Source organism: Haliotis rubra, unplaced genomic scaffold (genome assembly GCF_003918875.1).
Source record: "Haliotis rubra isolate DU_JTF1 unplaced genomic scaffold, ASM391887v1 Scf469, whole genome shotgun sequence".
In the NCBI taxonomy this organism is placed as follows: Eukaryota; Metazoa; Mollusca; class Gastropoda; order Lepetellida; family Haliotidae; genus Haliotis; species Haliotis rubra.
This window is the reverse complement of record NW_025767156.1, coordinates 851,901-879,814: the sequence shown is the minus strand read 5'-3', so window position 1 is coordinate 879,814 and position 27,914 is coordinate 851,901. Positions and strand designations below refer to the sequence as shown.

Below are 27,914 nucleotides of genomic sequence, written 5' to 3'. Positions count from 1 at the left end.
AACAAACATACGAACTAGTGAGTGAGTTAATATTTAACGTCACATCGGCAATATTTCAGCCATATCGTGATGACAACATTTGATATTGAAATGAAATATATGTATATTATAGAAAACCTGCCGACGAAGGACAGTAAAACAACTAGAATATCACAGATATGTATGTAAAACTAGTAATTAAATCTAAAACGTTTTAACTATAGCGGAAAAACAATACAGTATAAAAATGAGTTATAAATCGCCAATAACTGAAGGTAGATCACCATACCAGGGACCATGGGGACTTACATACGAACTAGGAAAATGGTATTCCAATAGGATCCCCTTCCCATCCCACTGTAACGATCATGAAAAAAGAAGATGAAAAACACAAAGGAGTATAGGAGAAAAGACAAATGACTATAGGAGAAAAACACAGAGGATCCTGATGTATTGGATGGATCATAAATCGGTATCTGTTTCTTACCTATGTATCACATTTTGATACATAGAAGCAAAGGAGGTTAATATCTGTATTAACTAACATTTAACTTGAAATTATTGCCAAGGCGGTGAAAGGGTTGCTACCACGTCGTATATGTTTAACTGGATCAACCCAACTACAGAATTTGTTGTGAAATGTCCACTGTGACGTGCAGAATGCTATAGGCCATTAATCAAATGTTTTCGTAGATGTCAAAGGCTATTGACATTTCGAAATGAAGTACACGTCAAAAGAGGCAACAGACTCTGTTAATATGGCCATTAATTGGTAAGTAATTACAAAATAATTAATAATGTCAGTGCAGTAAACATTCACATGACATTTGTATTAACACCAGCTCTCATTGGCCGGCAACGTGACGCCAAATGACCACTTCGGTAACAATTAAGAACATTTAACTATAATTACACAGGTAATGTGCACGTTGATAAGCATAGCGATAGTCCCTTTAATCTTTGCCCCCAGACACTGCTATTTATAGAGATCACGAGGGTCTTCTAGCTTCTATTTGCAGGGACATATAATAGATATATTTATTTTTATTCTAGTATGTGACAATAATCTCTTCTTACGACAAACATGGGTAGCTGACGACACGAATCTTCATGGGTCACATATGACACCGATTGCGAATGTAGGGGGAGAAACGCTGTTTTTGTCTGGCATCTGGTTTGAAGGTAGCTATGTGTCCTTCAGAAACTCTTTACTGTTGAGACTACAATTGAGAAGGAAGTGTGGAAAACGCAGGGGAATCTCCCCTGGAGACTTAATTTACTACAACAATTACAGTAGGTCTCTGTGAATGATTTGGATGGTCGGGAAACCGCAGTTACAGGAAGTCCAAATTGTACCCTTGACGAGGCAAAGACTTTTAGATTTGCCTATTGAGACATAACCGTGCTAGATTAGGGACTTGGTATTTGGGGTAATTTGTCTAGAAAGGCAATATGTTTGGAAACAGAACATAGTTCGTCATGAAGCTGCAAAATATGACGTCCTTTTCCATTAAGTGCATGCTCTTTCCATTGTAATTGGTGTTTGAGCAGGGTTAACATGAACACCTTAATTACTCTTAACAGGATTCATGATCTACAAGAGGAGAGAGGAATGTCCTATTTTGACTTGTGCCAGATGGACTCAATTCAACAAATGGTTTGATCGGCATTCTAGAAGTTGGTGAGTCAAAAAAAGTAAACTATTCGCTTGTAAGTGAGTGAGTAAGTAAGTGAGTGAGTGAGTGAGTTAATATTTATCGTCACATCGACAATAATTCAGCCATATCGTGACAAAAACAATTACTTGTTATATTATAGATCAATACAATTAGACATTAAAAGCCTGTTGAGGAAGAAACAATAAAACTACCAGTATCACAGATATTAAAGTAAAACTAGATATTATTAAAGAGAACAATACAATACAATACAATACAATACAATACAGTGCAATATAAAAAGGCTATAGGTTGCTAACAACTGAATGTAGATCACCATACTAGACACCATGGGTACTTACGGTACATTTGCTTCCTAAATGGATCCAATCGATATTTACACGATCTGTTCAGCTATTAGCGATTCAGACAAACCTAGCCATACATTAAAATGACACATAATCTACGATTAAAACGAGTGGAGATATTATATTTACTTTGAAGATTTGGGGACTTACGTACACTCTCAGGAGGGCAATATTTTACAATACTTCAACCCCCTTTGATGATACAGCCAATAACCAATGAAATAATGATTGATCTATTTACAAAACATTATTCAAATGTTTTCAAACAATTCTATATATTTCTTTTAAAACCCAAATTTTGAAATGATAATTAATACTATAAAAAATACCTTTTATTGTTTTGACATTGATACATGTATCCATTGTGATGGGATAGCGATGGAACAATCTACATCAAAACGTCGCTCTATGCAATAAACAAGAAGTTGTCATCCATAAAGTTGTACGTTTTATTTTCAATTGAACATCTTACTTGCCCTTCCATGTGTTCGATATGGGGACCATTCGTTCGTCAGGATGCCGAACACCATAAAATATACTCATGCCAATAATGGTTGTCACCCCCCCCCCCCCATCACCCCCTCTCCAATCAAAAACATAGAAGGGGGTGACAACCATTATTGGCATGAGTATATTTCACAGCTATTCATAAACCCATGCTGACGGTCTAGTCGGAGTCGTACAGTGGAAACTTTCTTATGACATGAAAAGTGTTTTTTGCTCGTATTACAATTCGATGGACTACATTCGACTTACAGATGACATAACTGTAACATAATGCGTATTCGGGATTGTGTGCTTCACCACTAGCTTTAATCGGCCACATGACCGATCTTAAAATATCATAGTGAGAATGGTTTTTTCGATTCTTTAGCAATATTCCATCAAATATCACGAAACATTGTACCTATGTAGGGAATCGAACCCGGATTTTCTGCATGATGAGCGAACGTTTTAACCATTAGGCTACTCCACCACCCCTTGCAATATTCTGAGAGGGATGTGTCGGGTCTGGGATTTGGGGAAATATTATTTCATGATATCAATATTCCTTTCCAGGATGATCATAATAATCAGTTGAGTATAGTACTGATGTAGAAGATGCCATTCTGTATGGATCAGAACGAACCAATAAAACACGCCAGCTTAATACAATGATCATTCTGATGTATACCAGATACAATATCATTCAGTTCAGTAACAGTCTTGGCAGTACGGCTGGGTTTTGTAAAGCAAAAACGTATCGTCAAGGTATAGGCCATTATTTTGATTGCTGAGGTCTTGGCACTATGTGAAAGGAAAGGGGTGTAATGAAGTCAACGCATCTGGTACATTCCGGGACGAATTCAAAGTTGCTCACTTGAATACCGCTATAAAATGCACACATCATCAACTATCTAAGAAATTAGACACATATAACAAAAGTCAAAGTCGTACTGTGAGAGGAAGCGTCTTTGGAAGATCTAAATATCGTGACTTTGCGATTCCCAGCTCTGAATTTGTAACTTGCCAAAGTTATTTTTTATTGTGTACACAAACACCACGCACCAAAACATGATGGTACCTGTCAGCAAGCACGTCGCCCTTCCTTCCTACAAATTAAACCTGACAGCCAAAATTAGTTTACCCATATATATTTATCAGAGCCTGGTCTGTTCCGTGCCCGTTCGCCGTTAATTGACGACATTTGCCTTGACCTATCCCGCACTGAAAATAGTCGGCGATCTGATTTGATAAATTACAATATGCCAATAAGATTGTTGTTGGTGCTTGATATATTCGGCATTACTTCAGTCATTATATGCTTCTATAATCTGAATACGAAGAAGCGTGTACTGTTCAGAATCCATGAATTCCCTTAACCTGGCCAAGTTTAAAACAGCTAGCACTTCGCTATCATACATGCTAGATAAAATACCCTTCCATCTTAACACATCACCCATATTTAGGGCAGTGAACAAGCTGACTAGCATAACAAATCATTGACTTTTCACAATAAAAATAGACCTAAAACACCCGCTTGTAAACATGATGTTTAAGTGAGGGGAGAGTTCCCCAGATGTTTTGACTGTATAAGGTGAAAACTCTGCTAGTTAGTTGTGAATGTGGCTCTCGCCCTGTACAAACAGTTTTTGAAAACATTTTTCTGTTTGTGGAGAAAACCCCCTCAGAGTAAAATACAAACACAACGAACCTGTGTCTGACTGCATTAACGTACTGGCAACCTCAGTAGAAAGTAAGGAACCCCGTTCTTGACACCAACTGACAAAGGAATAATTACATTACTGTTGTGTGTTTAGAAGCCATTCTCTTGTGGGCTGTGTAGGTTGAAAGGTAACACTCTTACCATTGTCTAATCGATATATTTACATGACTTATGCATTTCGCCTCGATTAGTCAAGAGACCTACTTCTGACATTTGTTAGACTCTTCCATTTCTCCAGACTATTAAAACAGCAAGCGTTTCGCTGGTTGGAATAAGCAATGGTTTAGGGATTTAAACAAAATTGCCTATTGATCGATAATTGATTTGAGTAAATGAGTGAGTGAGTTTTGTTCTACGCCGCTATAGGAATATTCTCGCAATATCACGGCGGAGGACACCTGAAATGGGTAATTGATTTGAGCGAGGGGTAGTGTAAGGTGCGTGCACAGTACCTTACAAATGTACAAGTGTGTTCCTTAAAGTGAACATGTCTGGCATAGCATGATGTGGATTATCAATAATTTGTGTTGATGTCATTTTGTTCAAAATAAGAGTGAGTGAGTGAGTGAGTTTGGTTTTTACTCCGCTTTTAGTAATATTCCTGCAACATCACGGCGGGGGACACCAGAAATGGGCTTCACGCATTGTACCCATGTGGGGAATCGAACCCGGGTCTTCGGCGTGACGAGAGAACCCTTTAACCACTAGGCTACCCCACCGCCCTGTTAAAAACAAGAACAGATAAGACCCACCATTGCTGTGCAGTCGGGAATCATGGTGTGGAAATACAAAGAATACATTCTTAAAACACTACGTGATTATGGAATATAAATGATAATACCAAACATTAGAATAAAGATAAGTGTTCACGACAAACACCCTCTGCACGGACGGGTATTTCTGTAAACACCAAAATACACCCTTCGTTATCACACAAATATTACTTGAATACTGGAATTGCTCCTTCTATTACTTGTACCAATTAGACATACATGCACACGCAAACGCACACGTCACTTTAAGCACATGCAGGCTAATGCTCTCTTTGTATTTCGACAATGCTTTCTTGTCTCTGTGCACATCCAATTTGCCACCAGTGCCATTGTTTGTTAATAGCTTCAGATGCATGTAACGTGTTCTTCGCGTAGTGAGCAAAGGCAGCGTTGTTTACACATCATCCTGGAGCCATGACTACCGACACGGCACCTCTGTTTCCAACCTCCCCATCCCATCACCACAATACCAAAGAGATGCAGACACAATGGTGCCCTCAGAAGGACAACCATCTCGTATGGATAATTGATGATTCTGCGGATCCGTCATGGTACAGCTGGCTACAAAGTAATAAGGTATGAAAGGTTAATGAGTCATACGTTTGCTTAAAATGTAAGCGTTTGTTCAATTAATAGTAATCCCACAGCACCACAGTGGTGGCCCGTAAGTAATACACTCTCGTTCATCAATATTATGCTCACGTGACACCTCTCCAGCCAACGACCCTCTGGGGATTAATCCACCGTAGCCTTTTTACAACACAACACCTCCCTAGCCAGCTATCCTCTGCAGAATTAATGAATCGCATTTTTATTATGATGTCAGTATAACCTAAAATGTCTGTAAAAACTGAGATGTCAGTATAACCTAAAATGTCAGTAAAAACTGAGATGAATACACTTTAGGTTGATTTGAAATGTTTTCCCAACTCATAGCAATTATTCATGCCCGTACCAACAGGCCGGGGCGCCGCGCGCGAATATTCACACCGACAGAAGATATCAAAGTGGCAAGACGATAAGGAGATCATGGATATACGATCTGTTTGCAGGCTTATCGTCCTCATTACCTGGTTCAAGTTTGCAGGTAAGTTTCGAATTCAAAACATTTCTTTAATTCGAAACTCCCATTGTAATCCAGTAGAAATAGCATTGGACATTTTATAAAACAGGCCATTTTTACAACTCAGCGGAAGGGGATTCCATGTCACAACAGAATAAACCCCAAAGAATATCAAAGGCGGGGAAATATATTTTTTGTCTCTGCTCAGATTAATGTCAGGAGTAATGTCTTTGTCAAGAATACATACTATTTAAAATAAGTAGGGGTATTCCATTTTGGGTTGACATTATTTGGGAACAAGTTTTGGATTTAGCAAATGATTATATTCCATTCACAACGTATTATGGCTTTCTTTCATACAAGTTAATTATTATTGAATGGGCGGTTTCCTGCTGTTAATGTCAAACAGAGCAATCATTCTGAGGGTTTCTTAGTAATAGTATTTTGATCTATTTATCACTTAACTCAAGATAGCCTCGTTCAATTGATTCTACTATAACGTTGATTTGAAACTTAAACATTGTCGTTTCTATTCTTATCTTATACATTTAATTCATTTAAATTAAAATCGCATAACTTCAGTAATAGTATATTTGATATGACCAATAGCTGCATTATTACAAATTGATGGAAGTATTGGTTAAAAACGTGAGAACAGGTCGATCAGTCTGACAGAAATCCTAACCTGCCCCCTACAAAAATGTCAAGCGCCAATTTAAGCGCTTTTTAATATTTTAAATAACATATTTACGTTAACACGTCCAAATCAATTTCTCATCACAACCACAATGTTTACTTTCGGAATTATTCTTTATTGATTGATATGTTAAATGCTTTCAGCGGGATCATGATCTCTATGTATATGAGATGTCTACAGGGACTTCGGTAACATCAGAGCAGTTCACATTACATTGGGAATCCAATTCACAATATACTCAGCGCATGCATGTATGAACCAATTTCACAAACAGGATAATTTGAAGAGGAAGAGAAAAGATGAAAGGATTTTTTTGAGTTGTGTTTGAATTGAATAGATAAAATGAGTGAGGCGTGTTTTGACGTTGAAGTACACGTCGATCGAGTTCATCCCATAGGTGTTCTCTCGGGTTTAGATCTGGTCATCGGGAAGGCCATGGCAAGACATTGACGTTAGAATTGGCAAGGCACCTTACCGTGACGCGTGCTGTATGTTGTCATGTTTTATGTGTAGTTGTTGTATCGGGAGATAGACAACATCTTCCAAGGATCAGTTGACACTTTTATTCACCACTGCATTCGGGCGCACATGTCTAGTGCGAAACATATACCTACGCCGTTGCATGCTATGCGGCTACAGAAAATAGTCCCTGCTTACGGCTTTACATAACTAGTCTAATTTGTCATAATGTTACATCCCCTTTCTTTTAAAGGCTGGAAACTGGACTTTTCTTCAGTTGAACTTATTAGTACCCCACGTTTAAAATACTAAATTCCTTCAGAGTAACTCATAACAATTTCAACTTAAAGAGGTCTGTTGAACCAAAAAGAAAGAAATCGATAACAGGTTTCCTAACCTATATAACAACGTAAAAGCAATGTCTCAATGCTATCGTAATCAATAGTCAGTCAGTTGCTGTGTATCTTCAACGATAACACAATTTAACACAATGCACTTGAGAGTTCAGTCATTCACTGAAACGTTGTGGTCGTTGGATTACTCGGCCACTTCTGGTGTGTTGCATCAGTGGCCTACTGTTTTTGCTTCATTTGTCCGGAGAGTTCTGTGTTGTATCCTTTGAGCTGGGCTGTGTGTTCGGCTCAAAGCTCACATGTTTTGGTTTACTGTCAGTGCTGGTTTTCAGAGCTGATTTGGGTACTTGTAGAGCTTCACTCTGAGGTTGAGCTGGAACAACAAACTTAGGCTCAACATTTGGAGGTATCGCTTGTGATCTTTCTGGAATCTCCCGTATTTGATGTCTGTTTCGTCGTATTGATGAACCCTCTCCTGTTTCCAGGAGATATGACCGTGGTGTGTCACAACCATTGGTGACCTCGGCTGGATACCATCGACCAGTTCGGTGATCCTGGTACCGAACATTCTGATTAGGTAACAGAGAAGCTAGCTTATGGCCTGCTTTATTGTCGTGATAGTGCTTCTGGAGCTCTTGACGCTTTTCAAGATGTTGATGGATAACGTCTTTGTCACTGATGTGATTCCTCACCCTCATCGGCAAATTAGCTCTCATCTTCCTGGAGTTAAGTAATTCAGAAGGTGATTGAAGATGGTGGTCAATTGGAGCTGTGCGCAATATCAGTAATGCCATATCTGCATCTGTGTTGGTGTGTTTCGATTTTGTAAGCACGTTCTTTACAGTTTGGATTTGGCGTTCAATGAATCCATTGGAGCGGGGATAGTGCGGACTTGATGTGATGTGTCTGAAGTCCCACGAACTGACGAAATTGTGGAAGACTGCAGATGAATAGTGTGGCCCATTATCACTTATCACTGTGTCTGGCACACCTTGTTCCGAGAATATCTGCTTTAACAGATGTACAACTGCTTTGCTTCCTCCATTTCCGTAGACTTTCCTCACGATTGGAAACTTAGCATAGTAGTCGCATACTATGAGGTATTCTTGACCGTCTTGATAAAACAAGTCAGTACCTACAACTTGCCAGGGCCTAGTTGGCAATTCGTGTTGTAGTAACGGTTCATGGTTTTGTGTGTTCTGAAATTCCTGACACACATGACACTGTTTGACCATATTTTCAATGTCACTATTCATCCTATGCCAAAACACACAGGTTTTTGCACGAAGTCGGGTTTTCTCAATGCCTTGATGAGCGTCATGCAGCCTATCGAGGATTTCATTCCTCATGGTCTTGGGAACAACTACACATTCTCCCTTTAGCAGAATACCATCTTCAATTGACATTTCGTCACGGTATGCCCAGTATGGTCTCAGTGGGGCTGCTACCTGCTTTTGACGTTCTGGCCACCCATCACTAATGTACTGTTTCAGGACCTGGAGTTCTGTGTCTCTATCAGTGTCCATTTTTAAGGATTCAATTTTCTTTTGGGAGAATTGTGCAAAGTCCACTCTCACTTCAAAGTCAATACGTTTATTTTCGCACCATGGTGAACGAGAGAGTGCATCGGCCAGGAGCATGTCTTTACCTGGGCGATATTTGATAGACAAGTTGTATGGCTGAATTCTCAACAGCATACGCTGCAGTCTCTGTGGTGCTGCTGAGAGATGTTTCAGGTGGATCATCTCAAGGGGTTTGTGATCCGATTCAACTACAAACTTCTTTCCATACAAGTAAGTATGGAACCTTTCGCATCCGAAGACAACGGCCAACATTTCTCGTTCAATGTTTGCGTATCTCATTTCGGTTTCGCTGAGCGACTTGGACGCAAATGCCACTGGCTGATCCCCCTGCAGGAGCACTGCACCCAAGCCTCTAGTGGATGCATCGACTCTCAAACCTGTGTCACGTTTTGGGTCGAAATAGTTCAGAGTCACCTTGTTGCATATGAGATTCTTGATTCTATCAAATGAATCTTTGTGAGATTCTGACCAAACATACTCACTGTCCTTCCTGATCAGATCTCGTAATGGAGCTGTCAGCTGTGACAGGTGTGGAATGAATGGACTCATATTTGTTGCGATTCCAAGGAATTCTTGGAGCTTCTTTGCATCTTGGGGTGGCTGAATTTCTTGGATGGCCTTGACCTTCTCAGGGTCAGGATGCACTCCATTTTCATCAAACTCGAGACCAAAGAACTTGACCTTCTTTACCTTTATTTCACACTTTGTTGGGTTCAACACTAACCCGTTTTCACGTGCTACGGTCATCAGCCTGTGTAGAGTTTCATCATGTTCTTTATCTGCCTTACCAAACACACCAACATCGTCTGATATTCCTGTTGTTCCTGGGCATTTCTCCAATATATGGTCCATCCTTTCTTGAAACACGTCTTGGCTAAGACTCAGACCGAAGGGGAGATGGCAAAATCTGTAACGTCCAAATGGACTATTGAAAGTGGTTAAGAGACTTGACTCTTGGTCGAGCACAACAGACCAGTACCCATGGCGGGCATCCAACTTGGAGAATACAGTTGCACCAGCAAATTCATGTGTTATCTCCTCAAGTGTGGGAGTTTTGTGGTGTGGCCTCTGTATGGCACGGTTGAGATCCTTGGGATCTAGACAGATGCGTAGTCTCCCATTGGACTTACGGCTGTACACAATGCTTGATACCCAACTTGTAGGTTCCGACACCTTGGCGATAATACCCAGTCTCACCATTTCCTGCAGTTCATTTAGGACATCATCCTTTAGGTGTACTGGACATTTCCGCGGAGTGTGAATAACTGGTGCTACGGACGGGTCCAGAGTTATATGGAAATCCCCCTTGAACTTGCCAATGCCAGTGAAACGATCAGGGTATGTGTCAAGAAGGTCTTGTTTACTGCTGACTTTTGCAGGTGTGATAGGTTCTGTCACTTCACAGTGTATTGTTAGAAGCCTTAAGTTTCTGGATGTTGGTAGGCCTACAATGATTGGTCCCTCTGCATCAGCTATGTGAAAAACTGCTTCTCTGGAGTGTCCGTTGTAACTGCAAGGAATTGTTATTTTGCCATGTTGGGGTATCTTACTGCCATTATATGCTCTCAGTAGTGTGTGTGACTGAGTGACACACGTTGCAAATGGCTTTCCATCCTTATCTATGTTCTCTGGGTACATCTTCTTGTACACTCTCAAGGGCATTAAATTACCTTGTGCTCCTGTATCAACCTTAGCCTTAAGCTTGGCAGGTTTTCCATTTACCTGAGTGTCAATGACTACGAATACTTCATCTCGATCATCAGTATCAGTGCTGTCAACTTGTATTGTCTCGAATGTCAGGGATTCGAAACTGCTTGTTGTGTTTAAGTTGTCAACTAACTCCTCATTTGTGGAATTGATAGACTGTTGCCGAGGTGCTTGCCTCATGTCATTCTGACGGAAACGTGATTTACTTCTGTGGTGACGATTTCTCGATTGTGATCGAGGTGTATAGCTGCGCCCTCTCTCTCTATTCTGGCGTGACGGTCTCTGTGATCTACATACAGACCTCCAATGGTTATATTTACCACAGTTGTCACACTTGGATCCCATCGCTGGACACTTTTGTCTTTTGCCGTGAGAGCCACCACATTTCTGACATGTGCCCTGATGTCTTATAGCATGAACATCTGCTTGTGGCAACTGTACATCCTTCAATTGGCTCATATGATGTATTGAAGCTTCTTCAGCACGTGCACAAGTCATGGCTTGTTCAACAGTTAAATTATCATCTTTACTCAGCAATTCCTTCTGCAGACTGGGAATATTTGTGCCAATAATTAATTGTTCTATTAGTCTTTCATTCAGTTCATTTGCACTGAATTTGCATTAAGCTGCCTGATTTTTACATCTACTCATGAAGTTGTCAATACTTTCACCTGAATTTTGTCTGAATTTCTGAAGATGAAATCTGTGTAATCTGTAGTTGACTGCTGGCTCTATTTGTGATTCGAATTTGTCAAAAATGTCTTTTAGATCTTTTTTCTCTTCTCCAGTCAATGTCCATGAATTAAACATTTTGATTCCTTCATCGTCAGAAAACAGCAAGATATGATCAACTTGTTTATCTTTCTTAGTGTCTTTCACAGAGAAATACAACTGACAACGTTGTTTGAACGAACGAAAAGCTTCCGCTAGATCGTCACTCTTCCAGTTTAACCTCGGACTGATATTTGCCTCTGACATCATGAATATCATATGCGAGTTGTTTTATCATGAATTATGTCAATATGTTTGATGAAATTTCCTTATCTTTACCAGATTTGAGGTTCTTCAGTGGTTCGAGAAACTTGTTTTGGGAACATGGGAGCCGCCATTTTGTTGATCACGTGATATCTCGTTCCCGCTGACAGACAGAGTTTATCACAGGAAAAAGTTGACATACATATTCATGTGATTTACTTTTCAGAGAGTTATTTGGTGCACAGTATAATGATACCGTCAGTTTAGACCCAAGCTGATGCACAGGTTGACCAAATCCACTGGTACTTAACTGTCAGTGTGTTATACACATGTCGCCATCTCGATAACTAGCAGACGATCTGGCTGGCCCTCCGGTTTCTGATTTGGCATAGTCCTAAATACTGGTAAACCTGGTCGCTTATGAGCAATGTCGCGTGGCGTTCGTCATCCGCTAGCTGCCACCATGTCATGTTTTATGTGTAGTTGTTGTATCGGGAGATAGACAACATCTTCCAAGGATCAGTTGACACTTTTATTCACCACTGCATTCGGGCGCACATGTCTAGTGCGAAACATATACTTACGCCGTTGCATGCTATGCGGCTACAGAAAATAGTCCCTGCTTACAGCTTTACATAACTAGTCTAATTTGTCATAATGTTACATATGTGAAGTAGCGTGGTCATGCTGAAACAACTCCCTCTGTTGGTCCATTTGAAGCTTGTGACGTGCAAGGACCCCGTTGATTTACCGCTTTGCTGTCAAGTTTCCTTTAACCACCACTATATCAGATCTTTGTGTGCTGTGTGATATTTCAACCACCTACACCATGACACTGTCTCCACAGAATCTGTCGACCCGTCGAATGCAATTGGAGGCAAAACGCTCATTTCTGCGACGGTAAACACACTGTCTGCCATCTCTTGTGAAGAAGAAATCGTGATATATCACTGAACCAGACTCGCCTCGAATTTCTAAAATTCCAGTTCCGGGCTCTACGACACCACCACATGCGATGGTGCCAATTGAAGCCTCTCAAAACAGGGGCGACAACTGTCCTTCTTGGTCGAATCTCCACTTCACGCAATCGATTCCTGACAGTTTGGTCGGAAATTCTTCTCAACCATGGATGCGTTGTCCAGTCTTCACGGCTGTGGCAAGACGATGACGTAAGTGAGCAACCCGGAAGTAGCGGGTGGTAACCCTTGGACGACCGCTTCTTGGGCGATCTTGGACGGAATTTGTCAGCAGGAAACGATCCCAAAAGCGATATATGGTGCTCTGATGAATGTTGAAATGTCGGGCAACTTCAGACTGCAACTCCCCAGCCTTAAGGCATTCGAGACACGACTTCAGGCAAAAACAAATGACAAAATAAAACGCAACGTCTGCCTTTTTATAATGATCGATACTGGATGCTTTTCTGCTTACTAGCATTTTGCTTTGCATGCTTTCTTGGTGACGTTTTGGCGAATCTTTCTTATAAAACAATGGAAAAGATTAAAATTGCCGCGTTTTGGCGCTGAAGCTGTTTACAATTACACAAAGATGACGTTTTGGAATGAAATAGCAAATTTGTATTGTTTTTGCCGTAGCTACATGCATCCAATTTTCTCAAAAGCACCAATGTCTTTCTTTATTTGAAGAGTGTACTATTTACTTAGAAAATTACATCGTCAATAATTATTTAAACAGTCATTTTGCTTTTGACAATTTACCTAAAACAATATATTTTCCATCGAAATTCATGTCCATATTTAAGACATAATGTCAAGAAAATATTTTCTGCCTTGTTTGGTACCAGCACAAGCATGTTGCTTTTTCTAAATTAATTTTCTGTGAAGGCTAGTTTTGTCATAACAGACAAAGGTATTTAGATACAATACAGAAAAGGAAGATACGTCTTGAGGTAAATAACTCTTCGGACGGGAATCGCCGACTTGGACTATGCACTTCACCGACTGTCGACCCGTGAAGATCCGGGTTAGAATTGATGTTCAGTAACCCATGCTTGTCGTAAGAGGTGACTAACAGGATCGGGTGATCAGGCTCGCTGACTTGGTTGACACATATGATCGTATCCCAATTGCGTAGATCGATGCTCATGTTGTTGATCACGACATTGTCTGGTTCAGATTGGATTATTTACATACCACCGCCATATAGCTGGAATACTGTTGAGTGCGGCGTAAAACTAAACTAGCTCACTCACTCAGCGATGGTCGTGAAGTCATGTTGAAAATAGACTTTCAGTGTTGAACATGGAACAAACAAAATGTGTATTCCAAACCCTATCCACAAAGCGTTCGTAGCACTACGTCATTCGTAAGCAAATGATATACATAATAGCACGTTAATAGTTACGTTAGGTCGTAACGTTACGAACACTTAGTAGATCGGGACCTTGCACCTATTTAGCGGGAAGGTCTATTTCCCAACCTTCCTGTCACCGGTGCCAGAGAAGGAAATATAGAGTATCTATATTTATTTGATAACTTTGGTTTTTTGAACTGCTATTGTATTACAGTTACGAAGTCTGCAGAAGATGTACACCGGCTACTGAACACTTTGTTCAGCAACTACAGTGTTCTTGTGAGGCCCTCCTACGACCAGAACAGGCCAACCCATGTGAACGTAGTGTTCAGTATGATGCAAATGGAACATCTGGTACGTCGGAAAAGTATCTCAGAGTCGTAACATCACAACCATTTTGTTATTCTTAACACTCACTTACATTTATTAAGATTAGTTCACATTCCAGTTTGTTGTTTTCAAATATCCTATATTGACCGCGCATGAGCTATCTACATATGAGTAGCAATGAAGATGTTTTGAAGCATGTTGCCACTTATGGACCTTGTGAACACATACGTGAATATTAAGTGACTTTCCCAGTCAAATAATACTTATAAGCGTAAGTATAATTTGTAGTTGGACATCCATGCCTTAATCTTTGGTACATGCATATGATCACTGGCATGATCAACCTAATAGCGTCACCTTCGCCGGGGAATAATTGTAAGTGACAATCTGTATGTGAGTTCATGTGCGAGGACAATGGATCGAAACATCTATTATTGATTTTTGAAATGAAGGTGATGGTCGTAATGGACATGGACATTTGCATGACAATAAACCTGCGACAGATTCTGTTGAGGACAATTACTCTTAATGACCAAAGTGCCTGATAAATGTTTTGATAAATTTAGAGTATTGATGAAGTATGTCTGCATGGATAAGAGCCCAAGAGGTAGTCAGTCAAATCTCTAATGTTAACTGCTAAAGTGACTCATTAATGGTATATGTGATAGACAATGTAGTGATAAGAAACATCTCAACCTGTGTTGGAACACGCTTTAATTGACGAGGCAGACCGGCTGCTTAAATAGACCTGAATCAAATGTTATGTGATGGCTTCAAAACATGTTCATTGGCTGGAAACCGTAAGGAAGCGTTGAATCGTACCCACAAGACATTATTTTTATAACACCCTGACAGCGCACATCGAACAATTGTTCCCTATAGTCTTTTTGCAGTGAAAACGTACCGATGAAGTTCACTTTAAACAAAAAAGTAAATAACATAAAGTGAAATTAAGATTGCGAAACCTCATGATTTTACCTTGCCAATTAAGCATTAAAATCTCAGAATTTTATTCAACTTAGGACAAAAGTTGTTTAACAAACGATCATAGTTTCAAATCGCTATTATTGGTTTGTATTACAAGGCGGTATGCACATTAATTGAAACCCCGAGAACAAGAAGGGTTGGTTTCTACCGAAACAAATACACGTGCGGTACGTGATGAGCGTTAACTTAGACTACCGTAGAAACCAACCCTTCTTGGTCGATACATCGAGTTGCACTGGCTAGCTCTGTATTACAAATCGGCATCAGCCCCATCGTCTGTTCGACTGCCTTTCCCCTGACAATGCCTTCCCAACAAAGAAATGTCATGCATTCATATGCAAATAGAACTATAAAGGTACATGCTCTCTAGAACAAAACTGATTTATAACCGAAACGGACACGGAGGTTTCTTTGCAAAACATGAACTCAACGAGAAAAACATAATAAGATCAGGGTACTTAAAACCAACACCGTATGAAGGTAGTCAGGAACTATTATGACTCATTCGGCGGGAGGCATCTGGAATATACGGATGTTTAATGGATGGATACAATGTCATGTTATGATATATGCTGAACTTGCTCTTAACCTTCGATTCTCTACATCAGCCCTAATTTCTAACTCTAGGGCCGACATTGGGATTAGGAAAAGGGTTAGAACTGCCATATAATTATCTGCAAATATCAACTTCTCCTCAACTATCGTACTTCAGTCGGTAATCTACTGCACGTATGATCATATTGACACTTCACTCTGTAGTTGAAAATTGTATATTTTATGATTGTTTCTTGCAGGACATGAAAACAGAAACTATGAAGTCGCTGGGATTTTTCACCATTGTGAGTAGAATTTTTATAATATCCTGTCAGATAAATTGTATAGAATCTTAACGAGTTATGGATCAATTTCTTCACGTCACACTTACCATTACGCAGTTCGGGGGCTGCGGTGCGACATGTGTGTCTGTCATTAAAGGAGAATACGAACGAAAACAAAACTTTGGATATATTGCAAAGGATATTCTAAAAGTTACCTTCCGTGATTAAAATTGAACAAAAAGTTTGTAAAATAGCAATAAAAACACAAAAAAACGTACTCGTATTTCCGCCTTTTACGGAAACAACCGACAGTTAATGAGCAGAGGGGGTGTAACGTGGCATGACGTCATATGTGCCTGTTGCTGATGGCTTCCTCTTTGAGTTTACCTCACAACTTAACAGTGTCCACGGATTCTGAAGCAGTAAAAGATGTTCCTGATATCATTTCTGAAATGGATGTTAGACCGTATCAATACCATTGGATTTTACATCTTGCAAGACAATCTTCCAGTGAAGATGAAGAAGAAGAATCAAGCGAAACGGAGGCACTGCTTGAGGTCAAAATAAATTTTAAAATAGACCATATCATTTAACAAGAATACTATTTGTCAGCAAAATGTGATACAGTTCCAACCAGCAAACCCACCCCCTATAAATATATGACCAGTCCCTAAGAACTTTAAAAAAAATGTGATTGCAGTTCCTTTTGTGTCAAATGGGTGACTGTAGGGTGGCTGGTATTTACAAACACTATAATTATGCTTTACACGGGGGAAAATAGAAATTATCTGATACAAAAATTACACTGAAATTATTTTGTTGACAAAATTTAGGATCCTAGTTCTCATTACTAACGTATCAAGTCTCCATACAAGATCTCGCCTGGTCGAGCAGAGATAATATTCGCGACGCAGATAAGTTATTCCCCGAAAACTGGTGAATTTTATAATACTAGTCAGGACAACGTATGTTTCCCCATTGTTTGGTTATGGAAATAGTATTGGTACTCGGTTATATCCTTCGAATGACATCCTGTCAGCCAATGAGAACACAGAACAACTTTCACCGCACACACTACTGACAAATTGTGTGTCTGATGCCAACGTGCGTATAGGACAAAATGGAAAACAATGAAAGCAACAAGTACTTCATGGTTTTCCATTGTATTCGGCAATGTTTCGGGCAGACTGCAGCATTTAGGGCTCCAAACCGAAGAGAACGTAAGAGCGAAACATTTTCAAGCTCATGTGAAATCTCTTACCGATTTTGATAATACATATCTCATGGGTACCAGTCGAACTGTCCCAGCTACAAAATGCCCCAGCAAATTTGGTCATTCATTCTGATTTGGTCAGATTTATTTAAAAATGATTAAATATATGCCGTAAATGTTTTTGTCAACTTTGATAGTATGTTCATATGAAAGTTATTAGGAAGTAATATTTCTGATAAATGTTCCATTAGTAAACTCATAACTATGTATATACTTTTATATGAAGAACTTAATATCAAAGTTGACAAAACTATGCATTTATGGCCTATATTTAATCATTGTAAATAAATTGGGGCATTCTGACTACCCTGGGGCAATTTGACCAAATCTGCTGGGGCAATTTGTAGCAGGGGGGCAATTCGACTGGCAATCGGACTTGATTTAATTGATGTTAAAAATACCACTGACAGTAAGTTGTAACAGGGAATGATTGAGTATAAATGAATCTCGTGGGTACCTCTTCCTTCGTCAGCCTAGCTTTGAGATTTCCATACCCCATGCAGAGGCGGATGCAGCTCTTTGAGAAAGGGGGCACACTATTGAAAAAAAAATTGGGGTGCACACTTCATTTTCACCCGAGTTTCAATGGTCATTGAACAAACTTTCAGAACAAAGGAGGGTTCGCACCCTGCACACCCGCTATGGATCCGCCTATGCCCATGTGTGCATGTCTCTTTCATATGCGTCCGACTCGGAATGATCGGAGCATTTCTCCTGCCTAAATCTGTCTCGTTACTTGGAAAACGGAAGAAATGGTGGCTCTTTCCATTGTTTGATGGTTCCGTGCATCCCCAGGCAACGGAATACACCATCGTACCATTTACAAAACGACAGAAACAACACGATGTGTATTACTGTAGCGCTTGTAATTTGGCAATATGGCGGACGCTAGTCACATATGACGTCACGAGCTGAAAGGTCCCGTTAGTTCCAGCGGAATATGCATAATGGCCGAAGCTCAGATAACAGAAACTGTTTTCGCGATAAAACATAATAAACCCTATTTTTGAAATAAAAATTGGGGTACATGTTTCTGATGACTTTATCTTTCACCCAGCAACGTATTGCAATTGTCTAGCATTCTCCTTTAAGCACTATAACATTTATATTTCTTGATATTTGCCACAAACCCGTATATTTTACTTACGTGTCTACGCCAAGGTGGGCAGACAATAAGCCCACAGGGACAAAATGCCTTCGAACAAAAAACCAAACAAACCTAGGCCAAATGCCCCCATGACAAAAAGCCCTTGCAAAATTCCACCCATAAGATAAACAACCCTTTGAGTTGATTTTGATTTGACAGGTGAGAGAACATGATGTTTTCTAAGCAATTTCTCCCACTGCTGAAAAGTTGTTACAGGTAAGCAGCATATGTGAAAACCATATGCACCCAGGCTCCTCAGTGACGATGTTGTTATTTTTGGTCTGCTAAATGTTGTTTCAGAGAATCGGCTTAAATTGGTCACTTCCTCTTATGTTTGATTTTGTTGGTCAGGTACTCATTGTGGCATGTCAGTGAGCATGGTGTTTATTAAGTTTTTCTTTTAAATGTTAAAACTTATATTATATTATATTTAAATTATATTTTCATGTGAGAATAAATTCATGTGCTGCAAAAAGATTTGTTGGTATTATATTACATATTTTCATTGAGGACCTTTTTTTCTACCCATTGAGGTTTTTTTGTCATGGGGGCATTTAGCCTAGGGGTGTTTTGTCTGGCCTATTGTCCTACCACCGACGCCAAACAGGTTATATTGACTTAAGCTTGTGTCTATGATACCGTGTAATCTCTTCAACAAAAGCTTTCTCTATGAAGTATTAATAACATAATGATATATATATATTTCAACAATTTTCCACCCAGACCTGGACGGATGAGTTTCTGGTGTGGAAACCCGAGGACTATGGGTCTGTGAAATACTTCACTGTCACCGAAAACATGATATGGACACCAGATTATATTATTGACAATGAGTGAGTAGCAATGTTGTTGTTCTTATGATTTCAATAACTCCGTATATTTTTGAAAATCAATTGACGTTAAAATATAGTGAAGCATTGAACCCATAAAGCAAAACTGTCGACATGCTGATTCATGAACAAAATGCTTCTTAACAGATAGGATTCTACCTCGAGCAAGAGACATGACTCTTGAATTAACAATGGTGCCCCTTAGACATTGTTGTGCAAACTATGCAAGTGCAGTTTACCACAGAGAGAACGAAAAATGAGGACGAACTTAACCTTGCGAAACGTTGCGAAACGAATCCGCTTACAGTCCGCTTGTAAGGAAGGGTCCCATGTATCTGGAATATTATCAACATATAATATACCAATGGTAATTTGTATAATTACAAAGGACTTTTGGGTTACCACAGGATTTCGACATTAAATGCTTTTGCGAACGAATACACAATGTCATTTACCCTTTAGAGTACACAAACTTCGTGATCTAAACTACTACCAGTTGTCCGACTTCATTTTTTGTTGAAGACGCAGTGGCTGAGTGCGTTAGATAGCTGACATTATGTGCTGGTAATTAGGTGCCTAACTCTGACAGGATTCATTTTGTGTGGACACAAAATGTCAGTAACACTGAAACAGTATAGGTTGGTACTAATCCCGGATGGGACTTCACCTCGAAGGTACTAGAAAATTTACTTTACTGAGAATCTAAACCAAATTTTAGCATATATTACAAATACGTTTACAAAGCTTTCAATTCGTTTTAGGAGAAGACACATGGACGATGTGTCAAGATTTGACACATCAGTGACAGCATAATACCTTGTAATTTCCCCTCACTCACTCACTAACTCAACATTCATGTTGGCGCAAATGGCGGGTATGCAAAATCCTTTCGCAACAAATGATACCATCACTATTGGACGGGGATTCATAAAACATACATAATATCATTCTTACAATAATACTTTATATGAAGTATGGTGTTTGGTGTTACAGTGTTCGTGTGAAGAAGCGTTTTGGAGACGGCAAAAACTTGGTGATTATCAAATCTAACGGCACTGTCATTTGGGAGCCAGGGTACGTGTCTTCAACAACCTGCAAAATCGACATTACATACTTCCCCTTTGACACACAAGTATGCTCCATCAACATGATTACGTGGATGACATCACACTTGTACCTACGTACGTCGTCGACAAAGGGTGTTTCTCTGGATTTGTATGCTGAAAGTGGAGAGTTTCAAATGATCAAGGCTTGGGTCAACATGACGTTGAACGAAGTGAATTCTCTTGAAAATGAGAAGCTCGAGGGGTTACAATTCTTCTTTGTTCTGAAGCGGAGGACAACTTTCTACTGGCTGTGTCTGGTGTCACCGCTCCTGGTATTTCCCTTGCTGAGTCCTCTTAGTTTCCTGGTTCCTGCAGACAGCGGGGAGAAGACCACCCTGGCCATCACATCCCTGCTGTCAGTCTTTGTATTCATGTCAGCCATCTACGAGACGTTGCCAAAGCTTTCCGACACTGTCTCGCTATATGGTACGTAAATTTCTATCCTCTATCTTAATTTGTTATAAGAATTACGGTCGTGTTAGCTCTCAAGTTGATTTCCGGAAAGGTGGCCAGAACAATAGTTCACTTCAGTCAAGGTTCTTCTTCGAAACACTAAAATGTCAGCGCTCTGTGCTCATCTGTAATTCATAGTAGTCTGTTGCTTATGCACTGAAGTCCATTTCTGGTGTTTCCCGCCGTGATATTGCTGGAATATTGGTGAAAGCGACGTGAAACTAAACTCACTCACTCGCGTATGCACTCTTTAGTATACCTCCCAGGAAAAGACCCAGAAATAATGGTCTCCTTTGATTATATTAGACCTTTTAATTATTCTTATCTGCAATGAATCCACGAAAATTGCGGTCATTGAAACTGCTTCGGAGAGAAGGATGATGTATTCATGAACTGCATATAGACGTTTGTGTTTCAGTGTTGCTGGCATCCTTACAAAGCTTTATCAGCTTCCTCACTGTGGTATGCAATGTCATCATTTTGAGCGTACATCGCCTCGGACCCGAACATTGCGTTCCGAAATGTCTGACAGTGCTTGCAGCCAAACATAAAGACTTACCACCAGAAATGATGAACCATGTTAAAGGTAATGAGGAATGCGAGCTGTTCAACAGAAGTGCAAGGAGTACTAGAGGCAAAGGTGAAAATGTGCCTATTACCTGGCCTGCTGTTGCTGGACTGCTAAACAAAATATGTTTTGTTGTTTTTCTATTTGCTGTGACACTTGTGACTGTAATATTTGGCTCAATGATGTTTTCATAGTTGCGTGGAATGTAATTATGCCCCCGCCATATATGGCAGGGGCATATAGGGTTACCCTCGGTGTCTGTCCGTCCGTCCGTCCGTACGAAACAGGGAATGTATTCTATCCACTTCTCCACCATAACCGCTCTGTGGAATTAAATGAACTTATACATGGGCTTTCTTGGACTCTAATGGTGTGCATCTCATATTTTGTTTTTTTATTTTATTGGTTTATTTTGTAAGTTTAGAGACATTTGAACTTAGGTACATTTTGCTGAATTTCTCTATGATGAAGGTGTAATAGGGGATGAAGTCTATCCACTTCTCCACAAAAACTACTCAACAGAATTGAATAAACTTCTACATGTCTTTTGTAGAGACTCTAAAGGTGTGCATTTCATATTTTTTGTCTGCAATTTCTTAATTTTGTCACTTTTACAGATGTTTGAACTTAGTTGAATTTTGTTCTATTCGGCCAGTGTTCGTTCCATCCAACAGGGGGTGTACGTTATCCACTTCTCCTCAAAAACTACATTATGGAATTCATTTAGATTAGACATGTGCTTTATAGGGACTCTAAAGACGTGCATCACATATTTTGATTTTGTATTTTATTTATTTTTCCAATTGTAATGTCGTTTGAACTTAGATAAATTTTGTTGAATTTCTCTCTGAATATAGTGTTATAGGGGATAAAGTCTCTCCACTTCTCCACAAAAGCTGCTCAACAGAATTGATTGAGCTTCTACGTGTGTTTCATTGGAACTCTCAAGGTGTGCATCTCATACCTTGTTTATCCAATTTCTTAATTTTGTCACTTCTACAGATGTTTGAACTTAGTTGAATTTGGTTCTATTCATCCTGTTCAACCCATACAACAAGGGGTGTACTTTATCCACTTCTCCTCAAAAAACACTGCACAAAACTCATTTAGCTTACATAAGTCTTTTATAGAGACTCTAAAGGTGTGCATCTCATATTTTGTATTTGTATTTTATATTTTTTTTTGTATGTTTAGAGACATTTGAACTTAGATAAATGTTGTTGAATTTCTCTCTGATGATAGTGAAATAGGGGCTTAGGCCTATCCACTTCTTCACAAAAACTGCTCAACAGAATTGATTAAGCTTATATGTGTGTTTCATTGGAACTCGAAAGGTGTGCATCTCATAGTTGCATAGATGTTTATTGAACTTGTTCGTGAATTTTGTTCAATTATTGATCTTTATATGATAATAGGTTGTGTTATCTAACCCCTCAACACATTGTTTTTAGTGTTTTGAAGTACTTCAGTGGGACCCTGAATGTGTGAACTCTTCCTACAGCAGCGGGGGCATCCGTGTCCCTGGACACAATTTTTTCTTGTTTTATCTTATGTCTTTCTTGACTGACACTTTTAAGAATTAATGCCATTTGAGAACTATTACAATAGTTGTTGCATTGTATATATATTTAGGAACACATTGATTCGCTTTGATCTTAGATCACATAATCATATATACTGACCGTCTTTGCTAGTTTAATATTCAGCACAAATTCAGAAAATGAAACTTTGGTAACTTTATCCATTTAAAAATTGAGATAACCTTTCTTCATTCGTCCTGCTGATAGCAATCTTGGGCAAACTAACAATAGATTCAAGTTTTGGTCATTGCAATACCTTTGATTACTATCAACAGATCTCAGTACCTGCTTTCTGTTTGAACACTCCAGCGTAACATGCAGTTAAGTCAAAACTGTTGTTGTTACAACACAAATGTATTCTAAACGTTTTGCATGTAAATTGTATTTCGCTTCGATAAAAAAAACACGTGATCTACCAATACTGAATAGATATCACAATTAGTTTCGGTGATGTAAGTGTTATCGGCTTAAAAATAACACAGGTTTGTATGTGGGTTAATTTAGAAAGCTCAGCTGACTGCTCTCAGTGGAATGCCCAATCGAGCCCACTCCAGGTGTATGGCCTGGTCAGATATAGAACGCCAGCTGCTTCTGATGAATTGTCATGGTCTTTCCCGTGTTCACAACCACATGTACTTCACCCGGCTACTAGGACAAACCGAATCTTTTTTAAGTGCTTGGACATCATTGTTGAAGTGTTGATGTTTTCATTACAGTTCATGTTGAGATATCTCATTCATTATTCATACACTGTATTATTATTATTATATATGAAAATATACTGTCATTGCACATTCATTGGGGATCACACTTAAGAGTTTCTGGGGCGGCGGGGTAGCCTAATGGTTAAAGCGTTCGTTCGTCACGCCGAATGCCCGGGTTCGATTCCCCACACGGGTACAATGTGTGAAGCCCATTTCTGGTGTCCCTCACCGTGATATTGCTGGAATAATGCTAAAAGCGGCGTAAAGTTTGTTTTGTCATAGTAAACTTGTGTATAATTCTCCTGTGTATATAGCGCCATTTGCTGGATATGAATGCTGGAAAAACTTCTCATACAAAATTCATGTTTGGTATACGTATGTCCATCCCCTGATTCACCATTGTTTGTGGTCATCCTGGTGGAAGTACCCAACTGTTTTCTTTAGGCAGTACTGGTAGTTATAAATATTGATGCTGCTCCCCCGTTTCTCACTCCACATTTCCATTATTTATATGAGGACAATACCAGAGTAATGTCAACAAAATACAGCCTAAAGTATGGAAGAGTGTAGACAAATGATGCTTGGATCACTGATGGTTTCTATGAACATTCATCATTATGGCACAGTAGGGTATAATAACATAAAAGTGTAGCGAGTCTTAAGTGTAGTCATCAGTCAGATTTATACAGCTGGCGATCGATAATTCAAATGTACCGCTCTTATCAAAATGGTAATTTCACTGAGAGTTTGTGTCACGGATGTTTGGTTTGTTTGTTAGTAGTTTGTCGGTGCTATCAAAATTCAATGTATATGTCAGCAGTCAGTCGGAAGTTTGATACCGTGACCAGCATCAACACAGTCAACGAGCCTAATCACTGCTGCTGGCATGGACAATAATTTCAATACAAAAACCAAACAGTGTCGAGATTTGAAAATCTGCTCGATATCAAAATAAGAAATTATGATATTACACCCTTTGCAAACACTTTTCGGCAGAGATATACCAGTGTATGACACCAGTTTTGTAAAGTTTGCATTTCGAAAGATTTTTGACAGAATGATATTTTTTCTTAATTTTAATTCACCCTCAGCATGGTAAAGACATATCTACTTTATCGAAATGTGCATGTGCCTGAAAACTGATGGTTTAAAAAACGTTGTTAACGTAATTAGACCACGTACGCATCCTCTGGGAACGAACACTTGTTTCTTTTCAGCTCTAAGGAAAAAGACATTGCATTTAATTTATGCTTCTAGAGTGACGTCATGTCTGTGTCTCAATTATGTAAAAATTCAGCTGGAACGTACTGATTACGTATTTTATTTGCAGGCCTTATTTCGCATTTCATGCACGGAAATATCAACATATGAAATCTGATAAATTTAATGATGTTGGTTCAAAATGAAATTCCACGGCATCAAATACTCAATAAGACTCGCAAATCTGAAAACACATAACTAAGTTATACACGTATTCTAATAGATGGGATGCAGTAAATAAATCAGCATTTAAAACAATCCTCCTAACAGAATACTTCCATATATTAGTCAAATTAGTGAACAGTCCACTTATCAGGCATTACCGAAACGTATCTCAACAACTGCATATATATTGATTGCCTCTAAGGATATTCGTATACGAAATTAATACCAAAATACCAACACTACAATTTGCGTCTCAAGGGTACAGAGCAGCCGTTTCGTTTCCCACTATTAGAGATCATACAGAGTTCTGGCCCAGTAGCATACGACGCATTCTCGACATGACCATTTCAATAATAACAATGAGTAGATGTACGATTCCAAATATATCATGCAAATAGAGGACATGCAGCTCATTCCACAGACACCCACCACAAACACACTCGAGTCATTTGTTCATGTTGAAATAGGGAAATGTATCGGACAAATGTATGTGCAATGATGTAAATATGTCCTTCATCATGAAGGAGTTAGCTGTCTGACTGTTACTGAAGTGTGAAGTATTACCGGACGATATTAGATCCCATTTTACCTGTGACGAAGTACCCGCTGTCCATCATCACCATCACATTACCCGTTACTCTAATCAGTGAGTGAGTGAGTTTGGTTTTATGCCGCTTTTAGCAATGTTACAGCAATATCACGACGGGGGACACCAGAAATGGGCTTCACACATTGTGGCAATACTCTAATCAGCTATCCTACATGTGATTGCCAGCATGATCAAAAAATAAGTACATTGGCTCATTTGAAAAAATTCCCCTTTGGGTTTAATTATCCAGTCACAACAGCAAGGGGCGAAAGTTTACATTAACGCTGGAAACTGTAAAGGCAAGTGAGTGTGTTTTCGGTCTGGTAGTGGTATACAGCTCAGTGAAATCGTCAGCCGTCCCACAAAATCGGAAAAAGCGGTTGATGACGATTTGTTGGAGATTTAATGAGCGCTTCAGAAGGGTTCACTTTAGTGTTGGGAATTGCTTAAATCTCAGAATTGATGATTGGTTCATTACAACCGATCAATCATCGAAAATAATTGGTTAGCGTCATTTATTTATTTCTCCTGTTTATGTTTGTTAATGCACAAATATATAGAAAAAACAACAACATGTAGTTCTTTCGGGGTTTTTTTGGTTCTTTTTGCAAATTGCACAAAATGCATTTACAAATTCCACAGCTTTAAAGCAACATAAATTTCCTTGGAGTCATTAAGATAAATTCAGTCATAACAAGGCTCGAGCTTGTAGTGCTTATGAAATGTAACAGACAAAACCAACCTTGTGAAATATATTGTTATTGCAAACAAGTGTTCCAAAATTGTTTGTTTTCGATTATGAGAAAACATGATCGATTGCTTGGTCGTTTAGTCTTTGCGACCAGTCTTCGATTATTTCAATTAATCAGACCACCACGTTACTTCACTTGCAGTTATTTTACGGGCTTACGAGGTTTTCTTGTATACCAGATATACTTGGTATATATTTCTCAATTTACTTTTCACTTACGCAAAAAAAATGTACAGAATCTCTTATAATTATTGTCAGTAAAATTGCCAAGGAGAGATTTTCAATGTCTGCTTCCATGTCGCATTACTTGTCATTATTTGCTCATATAACGTAACTGCATATCACAACAAATGTTCATGCTTCAGTGTTGCTGGCATCCTTACAAAGCTTTATCAGCTTCCTCACTGTGGTATGCAATGTCATCATTTTGAGCATACATCGCCTCGGTTCCGAACACTGCGTTCCGAAATGGCTGACAGTGCTTGCAGCCAAACATAAAGACTTACCGCCTAAAATGATGAACCATGTTAGTAATACATTTGATGAATGCGAGCAGTTCAACAGATGTGACAAAGTGCCAGAGGCAAAGTTGAAAATGTGCCCATTACCTGTCCCGTTGTTGATGGATTTCTGAACCAATTGTTTTGTTAGTTTTCTTTCTTTGTGACACTGATCAGTGGCATATGACGTTATATTAGCTAAATAAATTAGAACGTTTTTATACACATGTATAAGATAGCTCACCTACTCGTGAACTCCTTGTAGCATCACTGTTTTATAATGATTGAAAACATATGCACATGACATATTCTGAAACGTAAAATCCCACCATTACGGAACGAATGTTGTCGCTTCTGTTTATTGAGAATTGTTACCAACTTGTCAAGTTATAAACTTCATTTAACATTAAAAGCATGTAAATAATTATTCACAAGGATTGAACGGCTTTTCTGACAGGGAAGCTTTAGTTGGAAGAAACTTAAATGCCGAAGCAGAGTAGTTTCCCTTTCACCGCGTTTGTCGTGGACTACAGGTTGTATTAAGCTTGTCTTGTTGGTTCGTTTTTTCATAATTTCGCTTGTGCCACGAGGTCATCTCGATGCTTTACGATACATTAAAGCATTGAAAAGGACAGTATTTGACAGGTTTTACATGATTCCGATTGTTTTGTCCAATGTTATGAAAAACAATAATGTCCTGATACAAACAGGAGATTTGA

The 27,914-nt window shown here is 39.1% G+C and overlaps 1 protein-coding gene across 1 annotated transcript; it reads left to right on the top strand.

The window, feature by feature from the left end:
- The first annotated feature begins 5,994 nt into the window (after positions 1–5,994).
- On the top strand, positions 5,995–27,329 carry LOC124290533 (neuronal acetylcholine receptor subunit alpha-3-like). Its single transcript, XM_046727284.1, has 7 exons — positions 5,995–6,071; positions 14,349–14,488; positions 16,246–16,290; positions 19,413–19,522; positions 20,513–21,051; positions 21,497–21,718; positions 27,061–27,329. Exons 1-7 carry the CDS (start codon positions 6,014–6,016, stop codon positions 27,327–27,329), a joined length of 1,383 nt encoding a protein of 460 aa, XP_046583240.1. The 5' UTR covers positions 5,995–6,013.
- Positions 27,330–27,914: the final 585 nt, after the last annotated feature.